Source organism: Hylobates moloch, unplaced genomic scaffold (genome assembly GCF_009828535.3).
Source record: "Hylobates moloch isolate HMO894 unplaced genomic scaffold, HMol_V3 SCAFFOLD_16, whole genome shotgun sequence".
Taxonomy (NCBI): Eukaryota; Metazoa; Chordata; class Mammalia; order Primates; family Hylobatidae; genus Hylobates; species Hylobates moloch.
In genome coordinates this window covers 14,886,567-14,903,730 of record NW_026652291.1, presented here as the reverse complement: position 1 = coordinate 14,903,730, position 17,164 = coordinate 14,886,567, and the positions used below count along the sequence as shown (strand labels likewise).

General features: G+C 45.2%; 1 protein-coding gene across 5 annotated transcripts in view; it reads right to left on the bottom strand.

Annotated features, from left to right (window-relative positions):
* Positions 1 to 17,164, bottom strand: part of TTC7B (tetratricopeptide repeat domain 7B) — a 245,935-nt gene that overhangs the window by 55,036 nt on the left and 173,735 nt on the right. For 3 of the 5 annotated variants that reach the window (XM_032179321.2, XM_032179323.2, XM_032179324.2), the window contains 2 exons: positions 14,688 to 14,785; positions 7,199 to 7,249 (listed from right to left, as the gene is read on the bottom strand). In XM_032179321.2, coding sequence (XP_032035212.1) covers positions 7,199 to 7,249; positions 14,688 to 14,785 — 149 coding nt within the window. Of the gene's footprint in view, positions 1 to 7,198; positions 7,250 to 9,548; positions 9,711 to 14,687; positions 14,786 to 17,164 lie in introns of all 5 variants that reach the window. The other 2 variants (XM_058429401.1, XM_032179322.2) reach the window with 2 other exon arrangements.

Sequence of the window (17,164 nt, the reverse complement as noted above, 5' to 3'; positions counted from 1 at the left end):
TCTTAGACTTTTTGGTCTCAGAATCTCTTCAGACTCTAAAAAATCATTGAAGACCCTAAAGAGATTGTTTATATGAGTTATGTCTATTGATACTCACATTAGAAGTAAAAACATGGTTTTTCTTAACATGTTTTAACAGACATGTTTAAAATATTCACTTACTAATTCATTAAAAAATAACAACAATAAATTATTGCTCTGGAAACATTCCATACACTTTCTACCAGGTTCTGTGAAGCTTTTGCTACAAGAGTTTGTGACTTTTGGAGGAGCTAATTTTGGGTTTTGGATGAACTGTTTTGTTTGGTCCACAAATAATCAGAACTACTGCCAAAGTTTCTTCTCTTTGTGATATTTATACACAACTAAATCAATTAATTCCTAGCACAATATATTTTACTATGAATAAGGTCTGGCAGACGATGATGATGATGGCGACAATGATGACAGCAGTAGTGGTTGTCAGTTTTAGAGAACATACCATGTTTCAGGCTCTGCAACTGGCACTTTATATGTACTAATCTTTAACCGGAACACAAACACTAGTCTGATTCCAAATCTGTCCTCTAAGTCCAGCTCTGACGCCACCTCCTACAGGAAGGCTGCTGTGAGTCTTCCACTTCTCCCTACAATAAGTGAGACTCTCTGGTCCTTGGTGCTTCTATGCGGTTGTCACTAACAATGCACAGACCACGTGTTTTAAAGTTAATGTAATTGCCTCCCTTATTAGACCGTGTGGGTCTAGATGATGGGAACTACGTCCTCAGTACAGGCATTTTCAGGGACTAACAATACCAGGCCCACACTAGGTATTAGGTAAATGAGTGTGCAGGGAATGAACGAGTGCTGTCAATAGACACATCACTGTCTGAAATTCAGAAGAGGGCGGCCCCCTCTCTGGATGCACGTGTGCTCTACTCTTCCCCCCTAACAACGGCTCAGAGGCCAGAACCTTCACCCACTCAAAGGGCACTTCAGTGTAGTGTTCATCACTTCCAACAATCCAGACTAAAAATGACAGTGGTGAATAGCTCCAATTAAATATGGACGTTTCCCCAATGTAAAATTAAAATATAGAGAAGGATAACAGGTTTATTAGAAATAATGTTTTTCTTCCTAGTCAATTTCTTGGTACACACATTTCATCAGGGCAGAGAGCCTTCATATTCTGAACCAGGGATAAATGCTAGGGCACTCACATAAAAATAGCACATAACTAACAATAGTGAAATTATATCAGTTGGTATCTACTATTCCTGAAAATAACACAACAAATAAAAGTCTTCCATTGAATTAGTATTGGAAGGAGGGGGAAGGAAAAACATCACTTTAATCAGAATGGATACAGCTGGTTAAAAAACAAACCAAGCAGGCCAGGCGCGGTGGCTCATGCCTGTAACCCCAGGACCGTGGGAGGCGAAGGCAGGCAGATCACCTGAGGTCAGGAGTTCGAGACCAGCCTGGTCAACATAGTGAAACCCTGTCTCTACTAAAAATACAAAAAGTAGCGGGGTGTGGTAGTGCACACCTGTAATCCCAGCTACTCAGGAGGCTGAGGCAGGAGAACTGCTTGAACCCCAGAGGTGGAGGTTGCAGTGAGCTGAGACTGCACCATTGCACTCCAGCCTGGGCAACAAGAGTGAGATTCCATCTAAAAAAACCCCTGTACTGTATTTTATTGTTTCATAGAACTGAAATGGTAAGTGACTATATAGACACTGGATTTTGACTTATACAGGTGAACAGCTAGAAACACTGGCTCTAACCAGCACATTTTTAAAGAACCCCTTTCTTTCTCACCACAGCAAACATGTTCCTGCATCGTACATCAGAATGAGAGCACTATTAACTTAAGGTGGAAATGGGCAAACTGAGGCTTGAAAAAGGAATCAGAAGTTAGAATATAGGACATATTTCCAATTTGAAATCCAAGGCTCTGCAGAAATAAGTTTCCGCATAATCAGGTTCAACAGGTAAGCCAGGGAGAGCACCTGGGCCATGGTGCATCTCTCATCTGCCACCGGCTTCAAGAGGTCCCGCCACTGCCAGAGCCCACAGGACTGTGTGCTGCACAGCGGCTGCCGTGCTCTGTCTAGGAGACAATGCGCCTCTCCCCTGCAGTCACAGGACACAGGGGCTCTGAAAAGCCACTGCAAGACCCACTGTACCGAGGGCTGACATAGGCAGGTGAGAGCTCGCTCTGAAATCTAGCACAGGTCTGTCGTCAAACGGCCCGAATGGTGCAGGGGCATGTGACATCCAGGAGCGGAGGCCATCTGCATTTCCACAAGCCAGTGGCTTTCCTTGCCCTCCCACCTAGATCCTCAACCGAAAACGTTATCTTGGACACCTGATACAGAGGCAAAGTGCCACCTGAAGAACGTTCTGAGCCAGGGTTTCCTTCTAGGCTCCTCTCTCCACCACCGTGTGTGGGGGTAAGGAGGGGGGAAGGCAGCTGAGGACCTAGGAACTGTGATGGGAAGGCATTTCCTCATGGGCCAAGAGGACCAGGAACCAAGAGGAACCAAGGCCACTGATCTCAGGGCACCATGAGTTCAAGCTCTGAAACCCTCCTGAGGTTTTCTGACCCATGCTCCTATTGTACACTGAGGGCTGTTGAGAAACCCTGCCTGCCACAAGTAGGACACTGGGATGGCTAGCTCAAATTGCCTTTGCAGGTGAAGCTTTTCCAAAAATCCTTTTTCCAATGCACATGACACCTATGGTGACTTTCACATAGACCTCAGCTGTGGCAATCACATGTGAGCCCTATTCCACCAAAGTTCATCATCCAAAGGAATCCCAGCACCAATAATTCTGTTAAGAAAAGGCACAGGCTGGGCACGGTGGCTCACGCCTGTAATCCCAGCACTTTGGGAGGCTGAGGTGGGTGGATCACTTGAGGTCAGGAGTTTGAGACCAGCCTGGCCAACATGGCAAAACCCTGTCTCTAATAAAAATACAAAAAAAATTAGCCGGGGCTGGTGGCGGGTGCCTGTAATCCCAGCTATTCGGGAGGCTGAGGCAGGAGAATCGCTTGAACCTAGGAGGCAGAGATTGCAGTGAGCTGAGATGGCACCATTGCACTCCAGCCTGGGTGACAGAGCGAGAGTCTGTCTCAAACAAAAAAAAAAAAAAAGGAAAAAACATAACTGATAAATTAAGTGGCTTAGTTATGCTTCATATCCCTGTATTTGTCACACGCAAGTGTTGCCGAATAAGTAGGATATATTATATTCCAGCTCTCCTTCTAACTATCTGGTGGCCTCAGTTAAGTGGCTACAGTCTGAAGGACCCCTCGCCTTCCCTCTCCCCTCACAGCACATAGAAGATGAGCTGGATCTCAGATGGAAGCCTGCCCACCCGGTGACTTGGCGAGCATTCCAGTGCCAGGAACAATGGACAGCCACATTACATGACGTGTGAACAACATCCTCTACCAAAAGATGTCAGCCGACCACCTCACATGAGGCTGGCAGGATTTGGGGCAGCTCCTTGCTTTCCAGCCCTGGAGAACTCACTCCATGCCTCATGAGTGTGAACGTGGGAGAACGATGGCACGTGGCCGCACCCCAAGCCCCATCTCTGTTTGGCACCCACATTCTTTCTGCCTAATGCTGCAGCAGCAGACACCTGCCCTCCCCACATTTTTCTGACATGTAGCTGAGCCACTGCAGTCCTGGGCATGCAGAAATCACCTGCTGCTAATGAATTTCTGCTGTACCTGTTTTCCCTTGACCCTGAAATGATTCCAAATTCTCTGTCAACTTATTCACAATTAAAATAATAGGAAAAGGCAGAAGTGCCATCTCTTAAAGAACCTGAATATTAAGCAGCAATCTGAATGACTCAGCATTCTGTGAGCTAGCTTTGCTTTAGAATTTTCATTTCTTAACAGGAAAAAAAAAATTCTGTTTCTCAAGATAGGGCTTGGAAATAAATCAGTCCAACACTGCAGACTGCTGGCAGCTCTGTGCCCTTCTGTCTCTGTGTGTCACCTGTGTTTGAAGAACCAGAATGTCCTGGGGGCTGAGGACGGGAGGAGGCGGAGGAGCTAGTGATGGCTGTCTCTTATTTCTTGAAGGGAGAGGAAGAGGCGTAAGTGTCCACTCTCACTTCGGCCCTCAAAGCAGGCATATTTCTCCATACCTTTTAAAAAACATAACTGCTGTCCCCTCATCTCCCTGGTGCCTGGGAGTTAGGACAATTCCCATGTTTGCTGTAGGGTAGTCCTGCTTTCTGAGGAGGCGACTCCAGGTGGTGGCTCCTTGCACCGCGCTGTCACAGCTCTCCTCTCCATCTGCTGCTTCCCTGGGAGCTGCCCTCGCACCTCGTGTCCCCCAGTGTGACAGCATGGGGGGGCCGCTGCCCACCCAGTCCCACCAACCATGAGGGCTCCTGCTGTGGGTTCCTCTGATAAATCACCTTGGTCACCATTCTAGTAGACACTTCCGTTTTTCACCAAGTGAAAAAAGGATTAAGACTCATAGCCCCAAGACGGGATCAGTTTCCCACTGACTTTAACAGAATATCAAGCACCGTTTAAACCTGACAGCACGTGTCTTGTCCTGAGAGGGGAAAGCTCTTTCCAGGGAAGGACTCCTGTAAGGCAGGGAGGGCCGGGGACATGTCGTCACCGGTGGGCATGCGGGGCTAGCGCAGCATGCTGCTGGCGGGTGCTGGCAGGGCCAGGTGGACACACAGAAAGCATGGAGGGAAGCCGTTCACACGCATGCAGGAAGGTGCCAGCTGTCAGAGCGAGCCGCTGCCGGTGGCTCCGCGCTAGAGACAGTACCTTCTGGAGGACTACATTGGGCAGATGCTTCCATCTCCACCTGAACCCTCCCCGATGCATATTCATGAGGCTGTGTCTCCGGGTGGAAGTGCCTTCTGCCTGGGGAAGGCTCTCTGAGCCTCCAAGTGCCTGACTGCCGGCGTCCTGGGGAAAGCCTCCCAGGTTGGGATGATATTCTAATGCTGGACACACTCCCCAACTTCTACCTGAGTGCTACTTACTGTTGGCTTGTCAGTCTCCTATCATTCCACTCAATCCTGTTTAAAGAAAGATACTACAGAACTAATTAAGGAGAATTATATTAAATTAATTTTAGTTTAATTAAAATAGCAAAAAAAGGTTCTATATTAGAGCTGAATTTAAAAAATTACCACCCCTCAAAAATGGTAGTCATCACAGAATGATGTTCCCATATATACATAGATTTCTTTCAAAGCTACTTTATTCTATTAAGCAGGAACAGAGACTAAAACCGCCTAATTGACTAGTCACTTCCTGATCATGATATACATTCTTGAGTGTTAGAAAATGCAGCTCAATAAAATGCTAGTCATGATGGAAGGAGAAAAACATCGCTACTCTCTTGAATTCCTTCCTCACTCCTATTTTATTTTAGAGGTATGTTCTTCATTAACGTGTCTATTCTCTTCTCCCGGTGAATTACTGCTAAAGAGAGCAGCAACTACACTAGAATCAGTGATAGGAAAAATGGAGCCACGAACTCAAGTCGGTAATCTTGATTTTAGCACGTTCTCGGAGAGGGGAATAAAACATAAGCACAGATTTTTCTCCAAAAAAACAATTGCTAGGGCACCTGCAGGGGAGCGCCCAGGGTCCTCTAAGAAGTGATGAGCAGCGTGCAGAGAGCCCTGCTGGTTCATTCCAATCCTGCTCAGCCACCTCCACTCTTCTGGTCCTAGCTGCCCAGGGTGTGACTCAGGGGGAAGGCACCTGACTCACCCTTAAAACCAGGATCCATGGCTGCCAAATCATAAGGGCGGTGTACATAGAATAACTGTGGAATTTACATTTTTACAGATGAGGAAATGAGGCCCAGGGTGATGCGGTGAGTTGCCGGGTGACTCCAGAGCTGGCCCTTGATGGTGAAAGGAACCTGGCAGGGAAATCTCTTTTATGAAGCACCTAATGTGTGATGACAGCACCAACAAATACCTCTTTTCTATTATAGACTGTTTTTAGGCCAGAAATAAAGGCACATCTAGGCTGAGCTGGATTTCAGAGGGTGGAATCAACTCTTAAGGGTGAGTGGCAGCATTTGCCATAAGCTAAAGGCTCAGGTCATTCAAATGCACTGGATCCCCATATCCACCAGCATTTCCCCAAATGCAATCCATGGAACACTGATTTCCTAGGGTGGAAAAAATGATTACATCAGTTTGGGAACACTGGGTCAAAGTGTGGGACTTCTCAGAACTATGAAGCACTAAGCAGGAGACGGACTATCGTCCAAATATATTTGACCAAAGAGAATCAGTGGTCTAAGAAACATCCTTTGTCAGATGTGACAATTCACTAATGACTTAAACACCGCCAAAAGCACTGTTAGGCTGGGCGTGATGGCTCATGCCTGTAATCCCAGCATTTTGGGAGGCGAGGTGGGAGGATCGCTTGAGCCCAGGAATTGGAAACCAGCCTGGGCAACACAGTGAGGCCTCCTCTCTGCTAAAAATTCAAAAATTAGCTGGGTGTGATGGCGTGTGCCTGGTGTCCCAGCTGCTCAAGAGGCCAAGGTGGGAGGCTCGCTTGAGCCCTGGGGTTCCAGGCTTCAGTGAGCTGTAATCGTGTCATTGCACTCCAGCCTGATCTACTGAGTGAGATCTTGTCTCAAAAAGAAAAAAAAAAAAGCACTGATCCTACATCCAGGGAATTAAGCAATTCCTTTAAATTTTGGTAGATACAGTTTCAAGTTTTATGATGTCTGCTTATTTTTAGAAAAATTAACAGTTAGAATTGCTCTCCTATGCAACAATAATGGCTGGATTAGTTACAGAAATTTCAAGATCCAACTGGTTCCTTCCACCTAAAATTTACTGGCCACCTGCCTTGGAAAGGCGGGGCATCTCATGCTTCCAATCAGTGCCAGGAGTGCTTCTCATCCACCCACTGAACACCCAGAGTTGGCCTTTTTCCCTGCAATGCCTTCTTTTGTAGTCCTTCTCAGATCAATACTGCCTCCTCATATATAAACCCAAGCTGTGCTGAATGCATTAGGATCTCAGGAGGGATGGGCTCCAGGTGGCAGAGTGGGCAGGCAGGTGGCAGAGGGATGTCCACGTCATCTGAGCATTCTCAGCACTCAGCAACCACAATGCACATTCCGTGGTGGGGGGAGTGTGATTCTGGAGGCCCTTGGAAGGATTAATAGATTGGTAAACTACTTACTAACTGAAAAAAGGGAAGGAAAACCATGAAAGTATGCTTCTGGAGAGTTGCCTTGGAACAACAGATCAAACCAAAAATTAAAACCAAGAAACAAAACATTTGAAAAATCAAAATTAAGGCTAAAAAAGCGAACAGAGTTCTAATAACCTTCCAACTTTAAGTCTGGCTGTCTAGGATCATATTTCCATTCAAGAGTGCACACATTTTTCCACTAACAATTTTTTTTTTAAACCAAAGAAAGGCCAACTGGGCATTCCCCTATCCATTGAAATGTTCACCCAGCACATGAAAGCTGACCAATTCGTGCAATGTATTTTGTTTCCAGAGCAGGAAATTCCAAAGGGAAGGGAAAAATAATCAAACAAGCAGGTTTTGGGTCTTTCCACACATTAACCCTAATCATGATTCCAGTGGTTTGTAGGGTTGGGCTAATTTTCCATTCTATGAAGTCAAAGGGTTGGAGGGAGAAATTCATACAACTTCAAGTCTTGACTATCTGCTTGTCCTAATGGAAAAGTTGGGACTTAAAATCATTACAATTTTAATTAAGAAGTTTTACATTTGTCAGTATGTTTTCTCCCTCTGTAACTAAATGCTGACTCTATGGGAGGGGGTGGATTCTCAAGATCTTCAGTCTTAGTTGAAACACCTGGTTACTGGCTAGACACTCCCTGAGGATGGAAAGATGACTTCAGCTTATTAAGAATAAACAACTGAGCACTGCCCGGGACATACTCCATTCAGCAGAAAGCCCAGTGGGTGCTCATCACCCCAGAAAGTCACTGATTAATCAGACATAAAGTGCCTCCCCTGAAGAGCTGGGACTGCAATCTTCAAAGGCTTACAGGATCACAGGGCTCCCAAGATGCAACATGAAAAATACAGGCAGGTGGGTCTGTTGTGCAGAAAAGAGTGGACAGGGCAGTGGGAACATACCATGTTATTCTAGAATGGGAAGATCCCATTTTCAGACAATAAACTCATCAAAAGTCAATGTAAAGAATTTTTCTAGAAAAATCGAAGTTGGCAATTACCAGTAGGCATTGTATTAAGAGAAAATGTCTATTTTAAGAAATGCATTAAAAACAGCATACACCGTGTTTACACAGTATCTTCATCTTCCATTTCATACAACTGGGATTGCCATTAAAGCAAAGTTCAGAACACTTAATATGCAGATAAGTACGGTCAGTGGGTTTCTCGGCGTGGATGGTTTATTTTGAATGGTAAGCTAATTTCTGCCCTGGCTTTGTGTGTGTGAGAGCTGAACACAGCGGGTGAGCCATCCAAAAGATGTGCGCATTAGAGAAAGTGGTTCTTTCTGGCAGCAGTTCCCCTTAAGAGCTTTTGTTCAGCATATAACTGGGCATTTGGAACAAAGATGAGCCCTTATAAATCATAGATATAGAGATTAAATTTTCTGGCAGTGCTGGCAATGAACATTAAATAAATGAGCAAAAGAAAACAAGGATGGGCTCCCCGGATCAGATTCATATTTAGGTCCTATTTAAGGGTTTTACCAACCAGTGTTCATTTTCACACAGGGATCTTTCTTGTTGCTGTTCATGGACAGGTTCTGGAACTCCCTAAAGCTGACTTTCAAAATTTCTGTGTTATTTAAAAGCAAGATTAGACTAAAATACTATTCAATTTCTCTGCATAGTTTCACGACACAAACCCTACATTTTCCTTCACTGCAAATGGAAAACGGTTTACGGCACTGTTTCTCAAAATGTGGTCTAAAACCCACTGGCATTGGAATCATAGGGGAGCAATTTATAAATCCAGATTCCCAGGCCCCACCTCAGGCCTAGTGAATACAAAGTTGGGGGTGGGGACCAGGGGATCCGCTGCTTTACAGGCTTTCTGTGTGGTTCTAATGCATGGTAAAGTTTGAGACCCACATACTGAAAGGGCTGTGGCCCTGATCTGTAGAATACGGCCTTGACGATTATACACTGGTTGAATTCATTTCTAAATTGAAAACAGGAGTTTTTGCACAAACTGTCGTAATTTGCCTTTTAATAGGATTAATTTTTATGCATTTATATCAACTCCAGGAAAGCACGGAAGGACCCAAGAATTAGAGGCAATATTCTAGAAAAACCTCTATCTGTCCTGCCGAGAAGGTTTCCTTTACTTTGCAAAGAGGAGGTTGGAACATGGGCTCCAATGCCTGCAATCTCAGGTTTCCTTCTGCCCCAAGCGGCTTTTGGATTTTCAAGTGAGCAAGATTTCTCTCTGACAAGTCTGATGAAGTTTCCTCTCCAGCTTATCAGTTAGGAAGATTATCAGAAGGTAAAACAGGCAAATGAAGTAGGTCTCACAAGAAAGGAAAAACCATGTTTACAGAGAGAGGGTTCCCGGCGGGGACCTGCGTCACTGAATGAATGAGCTGCAGGGGGCCACACAAAGGTATCGGGTTTGGGAGAATGAAGATGAGAAGACACAAACAGGTGGAGAGGAGATTCGGTTCTTGAAAGAGGAGAGGAGGAGGAGGAGGAATCTGACACTAAAAAAGTGAAAGAGAAAAAAAGGGTGAAGGCAAAAAAAAAACTTTAGAAACACAAAGAAAAAAATAAACTCGCTTTTAATATACTCACATAAGCTGCAAAGAAAATGAGGTCATGTAATACACAATCATTCCTCTACTTGACAATAGAATACAAGTGCTTTTCGAAGAAAACAAATTTGTTTTTCCACTGGTTATTTAGTTGGTCCACAACACCACCACGGAATGAAAATAACTCAAAATTTACCTGGGCACAGATTCAGCAGTGTGATCTGCTGAAAATAATACATCTTTAGCCTACAATATCCAGAACATTCTAGAGGAAACAATTTGCTTTTCAACTGGAAAGGGTTAGGACTTGACTTTACATAGATTTGTTTTTTATGAGAAGCACTTATATACAGTTTACTTGAAAATAAGGTTTTCCAAGGTGCAGAGTACTGAGGTGCAACACTATGTCACGGTCCCAGCATTATGACAAGGGGGTGCTAAGCTTTCCGGGGTGGTCTATGGTTGGGTGTGCTGGTTGGGCACTTCGGGAAAAAAGCCAGTACGGCTACCTTCATGTCTTACAGCTGGAGGAACACATGGCAATGGGGAGACCACCGCAGCTGCAATTAGAAATTTTCCCAAACAAAGTGGATCAAACTTTCAAGTTAAAAGACTTATTTTGCTTTGGATAGGTATTTGTTGATATCCACCAATTATTAAAGATAAATCCCCTTACCCTACATCCTGTTTTAAAGGCAAAGGAATAAAATATTTTTTTTTCATTCTCTATTTAAGGAACTACCAACTTATTCCAAAGAAAAGACAATGACTCAGAGCTTCAAAGTAAAGACTGTCACTCTATTTGAGTCCTCTGTCACTGGCTGGGACCTATGAGATGGCCGAGGCAGGAGGAAGGGATGCCCAAGGTGATACCTAAGGAGAAGTCATGTTCTGTAAGGGGGGCTATTTTGGTTTGACACGTCTGTTTAATGAAACAAAATTCCACTCTATTAGCTACAGCGGACTTGGCCAGTTCAAAGCTTATGGACGTGGGTGACTCCTCATGTTATTCCACAGCTCTGCATATGGACAATTTCAGAGGTAGGAAACCGTATTCCAGTTAACCAACCACTTCCAAAATCATGAACACTGAGGCTGCACTGTACAAGGACCCAGGATATATAATAATAGTATTGTAGTTATATATTTTGAAGCTCTTATCAGTTACACATATATCCTGAAATTTTAACAGGCAAAATAGGATATTAGGGACTTGCCTTAAAATACTCTAGGAAAAGCAAGTGTGGGACAGGATAGAGAGATCAAACGAGAATGCTGATTGCTAAAACTCAACTGGTGGGTAATGGGAATATTAGTATCTCTGTTCTGGCATATTAGAAATTTTTCCATAATAAAACTTAAAAAACAGAAAAAGAAAATAAATTTAGTTCTGGGGGAAAACAAAACAAAACAGATCCAAGAGGACTTGTGGCCTCACGAAGGAATCTGCCTGCACAGCGGGTGATCCTGGGCCTGTGCCCCAGGGTTGGCAGGATCTCAACAGTGGAAGTTCACTGTGGCTGTGGCTGTGGCTGTGCACCCTCACGGATGCTAACACTGCAGGGCTCTGCTTGTGTCGGACGCCTGTGCCCTTTAAAGGGGATTTAGAAAAGCAGTTGTTGGGCATGGCGCTGATAAGCTGCCACCCGCCAGGGCTGGGTTCTCCCAGGCCACATTTCATCTCAGGGTCACTTCTGTTTCACTGGGAACCATTCTGACCTCGGATAAGTTCCTTTTCTCTTTGCCTCTATAGCCCAGTTGCTTTTCTAGACGAGCAGTGCTGCAGTGGACATTCAAAATTAACCAGGCTCTTTTAGCACATGAACTGAAAACTGTTCAAAGGCAAAGGGAGGAAAAATGACTGTGGTCGTGCTGGATGGATAAGAATCCAGACTGTAAAATCCATGTGTCATGGAATACTATATGGCTGTAAAAAAGAATAAGGAAATTCTCCACAGATGGATATGGAGGCATCTTCAGATACGCTGTGAAGTACAAAATGGCAGGTGCTCAAAAGCATATATAGTGTCTGGTCGTTTCTGTAAAGGGGCAGAGGAAATGATATATATGCTTGTTTGCATGAAAAAATACTGGAAGGGTAAACAAAAAGCTAATAAATACAGTTATTTTTAGGAACAAATAAGATGGATGGGCAGGGATGGAAGCCAAACTTCTCTACAGCACCTTGTGAATTAGTTTTTAGCTTTTGAATTATGTAAATGTATTTCCTCTTCAAATCAAATCAAGGTGAAGGAAATAAACAATCTGTGGGTGGTTCACCAGGCGGGCTCTCCACACAGGTGTGTGAATGACAGCATCTGCCCCTTCTGTGACTGCACCATGAGCTGAACCATATGCAACTGGGCTTTATTAATCAAGGTGGAGGCATTTTTCCCCATTTTTAAGCAAGCCTTCCCAATGTGTAAGTTTCTATGATGCACCCTGCCATTTCAGAATGTTTTACTCTCATTTACAAATATGATAAGGCCTCCTAAAATGGCCTTCCGTTTTTCTGATTCCCTGGTCTCTTGGTTAAATTGTTGGCGTGCGAATCAGTATTTTGCAGCTGCCTGGTTGGGTTGGGGGTGGTGTAGGGCTGGTGGCAGGAGTCTCAGAGGGACTCTCATGGACGACTCAACAATGAAACCGTCTGTGGCAGTGCCTGGGAGGCTGTGGCCTCCCCGCTGTTGTTGAGGAAGGGCATAGGAGCCCGCGGTCCTGACTCCAAACACCTAGGCTCTCCGGAAGTGAATGGTGGCCCAGCCGAGAGATTGGCTGCATCAGTACCACTAAGCAGAGGGGGAGGAGGAAGACCCGGGGGCCAGGCCCAACCCAGGGCAGTGACAGCCCAGACTGTGTCACACAGGCACATCTTCCCTAAACACCATGGCATCTGAGAAAGCTGAATCTGAAGAGGGAGACTCTCAAGCACTCTAGGGAAAATGTCCCAAGGGGTAACGGGAAGAACGAATAACAAGGACCTCATTTATTTTCTGACACTATCTGTTCTCAATGTGATGTGGCATTAAAGTCTTGGGACCTCCGGGGAAATTAAGGTCCAGGCCAGCTGGAAGGAAAGGGGGTCTGAATTTAGTGTGGCTGTTCTCACAGGATACTTAGGAGGGAGAAAAGAGGGGAGACAGCGCTGGGTAGCCACAGCAGCTGTTTTAAATCAGCCGAAATTGCTGCTGGTGCTATAGTGAGTTTCACTTCCTCTTCTTCCCCACGTCCGAGCCTCACCTTGCAGTGGCTAGTCCTGACAGCCTGACCTCTTTCCTACAACGACGGGGCCTAGACAGGTCCCTCGGCAGCAGCTGGGATGAGGCAGAACTCTGCTGTGCTATTCCAGCCAGGGTCTCGGCCTGGTGTGCAGTCTAAGCCCACCAATGACTGCTGATCTGTCCAGAGAGTGGTCAGGCCACTCCAGGGGGTGAGTTTCCCCATGGCTCAGTCCACATTTTAAGCAGCGGCTGCAAGCCAGATTAAACTGCACCAATTTACGATTTGTGCCGCTTCCAGCACCCAAAAATCTTTTGACCCAGGAGCCGCAGGACCTTTGGATCTGATTTCTCAAGCTGACTTTAAATTTGGTAGAAGGGAGCCTAGGGCAGAAATGCAGTCTGCAAGGCAGCTGCGGCAGGGGGTGGGCCTGGCTTGAGCATCACATCTGGCTCTCAAAGGCCCTATCCCTCTCAGCCCACCTGGACAGGTTTTTCCAGGGCACAAGCCTGGCAGTGCAAGACTCAGAGCTGCTCTCGGGCTTTCTTTTGAAAGGTTCTGGCAGGAGCTGGGATGTGGCACAAGGACAAGAAAATAACCTCGTGGTCCCTTTCATGCAGCCGGCCCATAAAAGACCAGGCAGAGCCAGAGAGAGATTAAGCCGTACCCGGTCCCCTGTGGGTGGGGAAGGAACAGGAGCACCAAATGATGCTCCAGAATGATTTTTGAGGCTCAAAGAAGAGCGAATTTACATGTTTTGTGGGTCTGTTGAATCACCTAGATTACCACTGAGTCGTTGGTATGGGTTGAGAATCCCTAATCTGAAAATCCAAAGTCTGAAATGCTCTAAAAGCGAGACGTTTCTGAGTGTTGATACGGCACAAGTGGAAAATTCCACACCTGACTTCATGTGATGGGCCGCAGTCAAAATGCAGTCAAAACTTTGTCTCATGAACAAAATTCTTTAAACTATTGTATAAAATTGCCTAAAATTAGGCTCTGCATATAGGTGTATATGAAACAGAAATGGACTTTGTGTTTAGACTTGGGTCCGATCCCAGGATATCTCATTATGTTTATGCAAATATTCCCAAACCCAACACACTTCTGGTCCCAGGCATTTCGGGTAAGGGACATTTCACCTGTGTCACCGCTGTGGGGTCTACGCAGGTGGACTCACTCCCCTGTACTTAGGCAAATGTGGAACACACACACAACGAGGTGTGCAGATTTGCTCATAGGCAGGAAGTGCCTTGGGCCTCCACATGGGGACAGTGGAACCCACCTGCCACCCTACGGGGTCTTGTGCTGGGTGTATGTGTGTTTATATGTGCAACTGATTAGAAAGTGAACCTTGCTTTCAGCAAGGTCTGAAACCCAAAGAGAGAGGGAGACACAGGGAAGCAGAGGGGACACCTGATGGGGACAGAAACCACCTCGCTTTAGTTTCAAATTTTAAGTTCCAAGAGCAAAGGGGGAAATAGATTTCAAAGAAAGCATTGGGCTGGGCAAATCATATGACTGTCCCCACTGTGAAGAAACACTTGAGAAAGACACTGGAGAAATGCACCTTGATTGAGTGTTTAAACTATTTGTGCGAGAAATTTTTCCAACCCCAACCCGATCAGTCTCATCCCATGTCACTCGGTCCCAGGCCCCCACATTCTCCATGACACCATTTCGTCCCCTCTGGCTTTTTATTCTCACCTGTCTCGGGATCGCTGAAGTCTGGCAAAGTAATTGTGTTAAGCTGTCGTCTGTCAGCAATGGTTCTATCTAAGAGGCTGCTCCCACGTCCAGAATCACTGCAAAACACAGCTACAAATGTCAGTCACCTGCAAGGTGGGAGGAGGGAAGGAAAGAGAGGCAACCAATACTGACTCCTGAAGGCCAATGAATACCTTCTGTGCATTTTTTACATTCTTCAGCATCTTTCTTATGAAGGAGGCATCCTGCTTCCTGGCTCGGCCTGGGCTGGGATTCCTTTCAGTGTTCACTATCACAAACAGGGCATAAACCACACCCACAGACCCTGGCTAATTTTGGCCTCTTTTGTGTCATTAGAAGACACAAAAATGAAAACTTCAAGCTCTGTTTTCCATCCACCTTACAAGGGGAAACTGATTGGCATTAGCAACCTTAGAAAGTGAAGTCTTAGCAAGTGAGTCCATGAACACGCCATCCATGAAGAGTTGTCTTCATGAACCAATGCTCCATACCTGTGCTTCTAAAACCCAGGCTGCACGGGAAAATCACCCAGGACATCTCTAAACAACAGACGCCTAGGTCCCACTGTGGACCAAACAAATCAAAATGCCTGGGCTGATTGATATTTTTCACAGCTCCTAAGGTGCAGCTGCTGGATTCAAGAACCCTGACCCCCTTTTCCGAGTGTGATCACAGTCATGCACTCATTCTGGGGTCCCCAGAATGTAGGCCTTTGTGCTACATCGTGTGGTTAACTTTCCTGCCGGTGTCTAGTGTTCCTAAGCTGGAGAAAGCTGGCTGATAGGGACACACAGGGACTGCGAGAGAACATGGCAGGGTTTTGGTGGCAGCCTCCATACCACCACTCCTACCAGCTTCCTGCACTGCCCATCTCTACTGAGTCCCCTCTCCAGCTTGTGCCTATAAAACAGGCTTGGCACTGTTCACCCGGTAATGCCACACGGGAAATCACAGCGGGCCTAACTGGGAGAGAAACAGTTAAGGGATCTCATCTAACATGGATTTCTTTTTTAAATTCTAGGAAGCTTGTAGGTAAACACTATTGCTTTTTTCCTGTATCGTGATACCCTATCAAAGCAGCTCCAAAAAGAATCACATCTGTCTCTTGAGGTTTGAATCTTCAATGCTTTTCTTTGAATCTATTTTCTTTTCCAATCTGGGGGCTTTAAGAATGATTTTTTGTTGTGAAGAAGTTCAGATTCTACAATAAAGGGACACAATTTCCTTCCTTTATGCAGCTGTTGCTAAAGCAGTACAAACAAGATTTGGCATGAAACTTAATACAGTTTACAGGCTGCAGTTTCCACGTCCAGCGATTTCTCTAACTACATTAGAGAAATCCACAGGAAGCAGAAGAAAACTTCCTTCAGGACGGACTATTTGTCAGCCTATACTTATTACATCATCCCAGACATGTTTTTTGGAAACTGCTCTTTTAATTGTTTCCATAACTGAGAAACAATACATGTCTCTGAACAGAAGGCAACATAAAAAGTACATGCAAATTTTCACTCATCACAACACTGACTGAATATTTCTGGCACAGGTCTGTCCAGGTAGCATTTTTCACATAAATACTACTAAGTACAAATTATCTGAATATTGCAATGGCTCTCCACTTAGGAGTTTTTCAGAAGATTTATCTCAAATACAGTGAAATAATGACATATTATTCACCACCTTGGGGATTCCAAGACACGCGATGAGGTATCGGCATTGCAAAGGAAGGATTTGCCTGGGTTTCTGGTGGTCCAAATCTGAGGTTTGTTTCAGACATTCTCATCTTCCAGCCTTCCCATCTCACCACGTTTTGGTGTTATCACTAACGAGCCTCCCATCTCACCACGTTTCGGTGCTGTCACTAACGAGGAGGTCACTTTGGGCAAGGCAGCTTTCCCTGTGCCTCACTGACTTCCCTGATCAGGTGAAGATAAAGATTATTGTCCTACACAGAATTGTGTGAGGATGACATAAAGTCACATAGATGGAGCATTCTGAAGACTTACAACTTCTAGGTACATGCCAGGTGTGTATAAAACCACATAGCTACAACACACATCTGAGGTTAACAGGCCAGCCAATTGCTGCAGCCAACTTATCCCTAGGCTTCTGGTGCAATTGTAGGAGGTATGGGGAAGCTGAGTTAAAATGTTAGAAACCCCAAACAAACCATCATCTGAATTTTGAACCTCACCCCCTGACAATGGCACAGGATCCACGTTCCTTCCACCAGCTGGGAAACAGCGTTCAGTTACATCCTTAATGTGTCTGCCTTAGTTCGTTTTGAAAACAGTGTGTACACAACAATCAATTATTCAACATAGAGATGCTTTTGTTTCCACAATGTTTTCTCTCTAAAAATAATTAGGGCTGGGCACAGTGGTTCATGCCTGTCATCTCAGCACTTTGGGAGGCTGAGGCAGGAGGATAGCTTGAGCTCAGGAGTTCAAGATCAA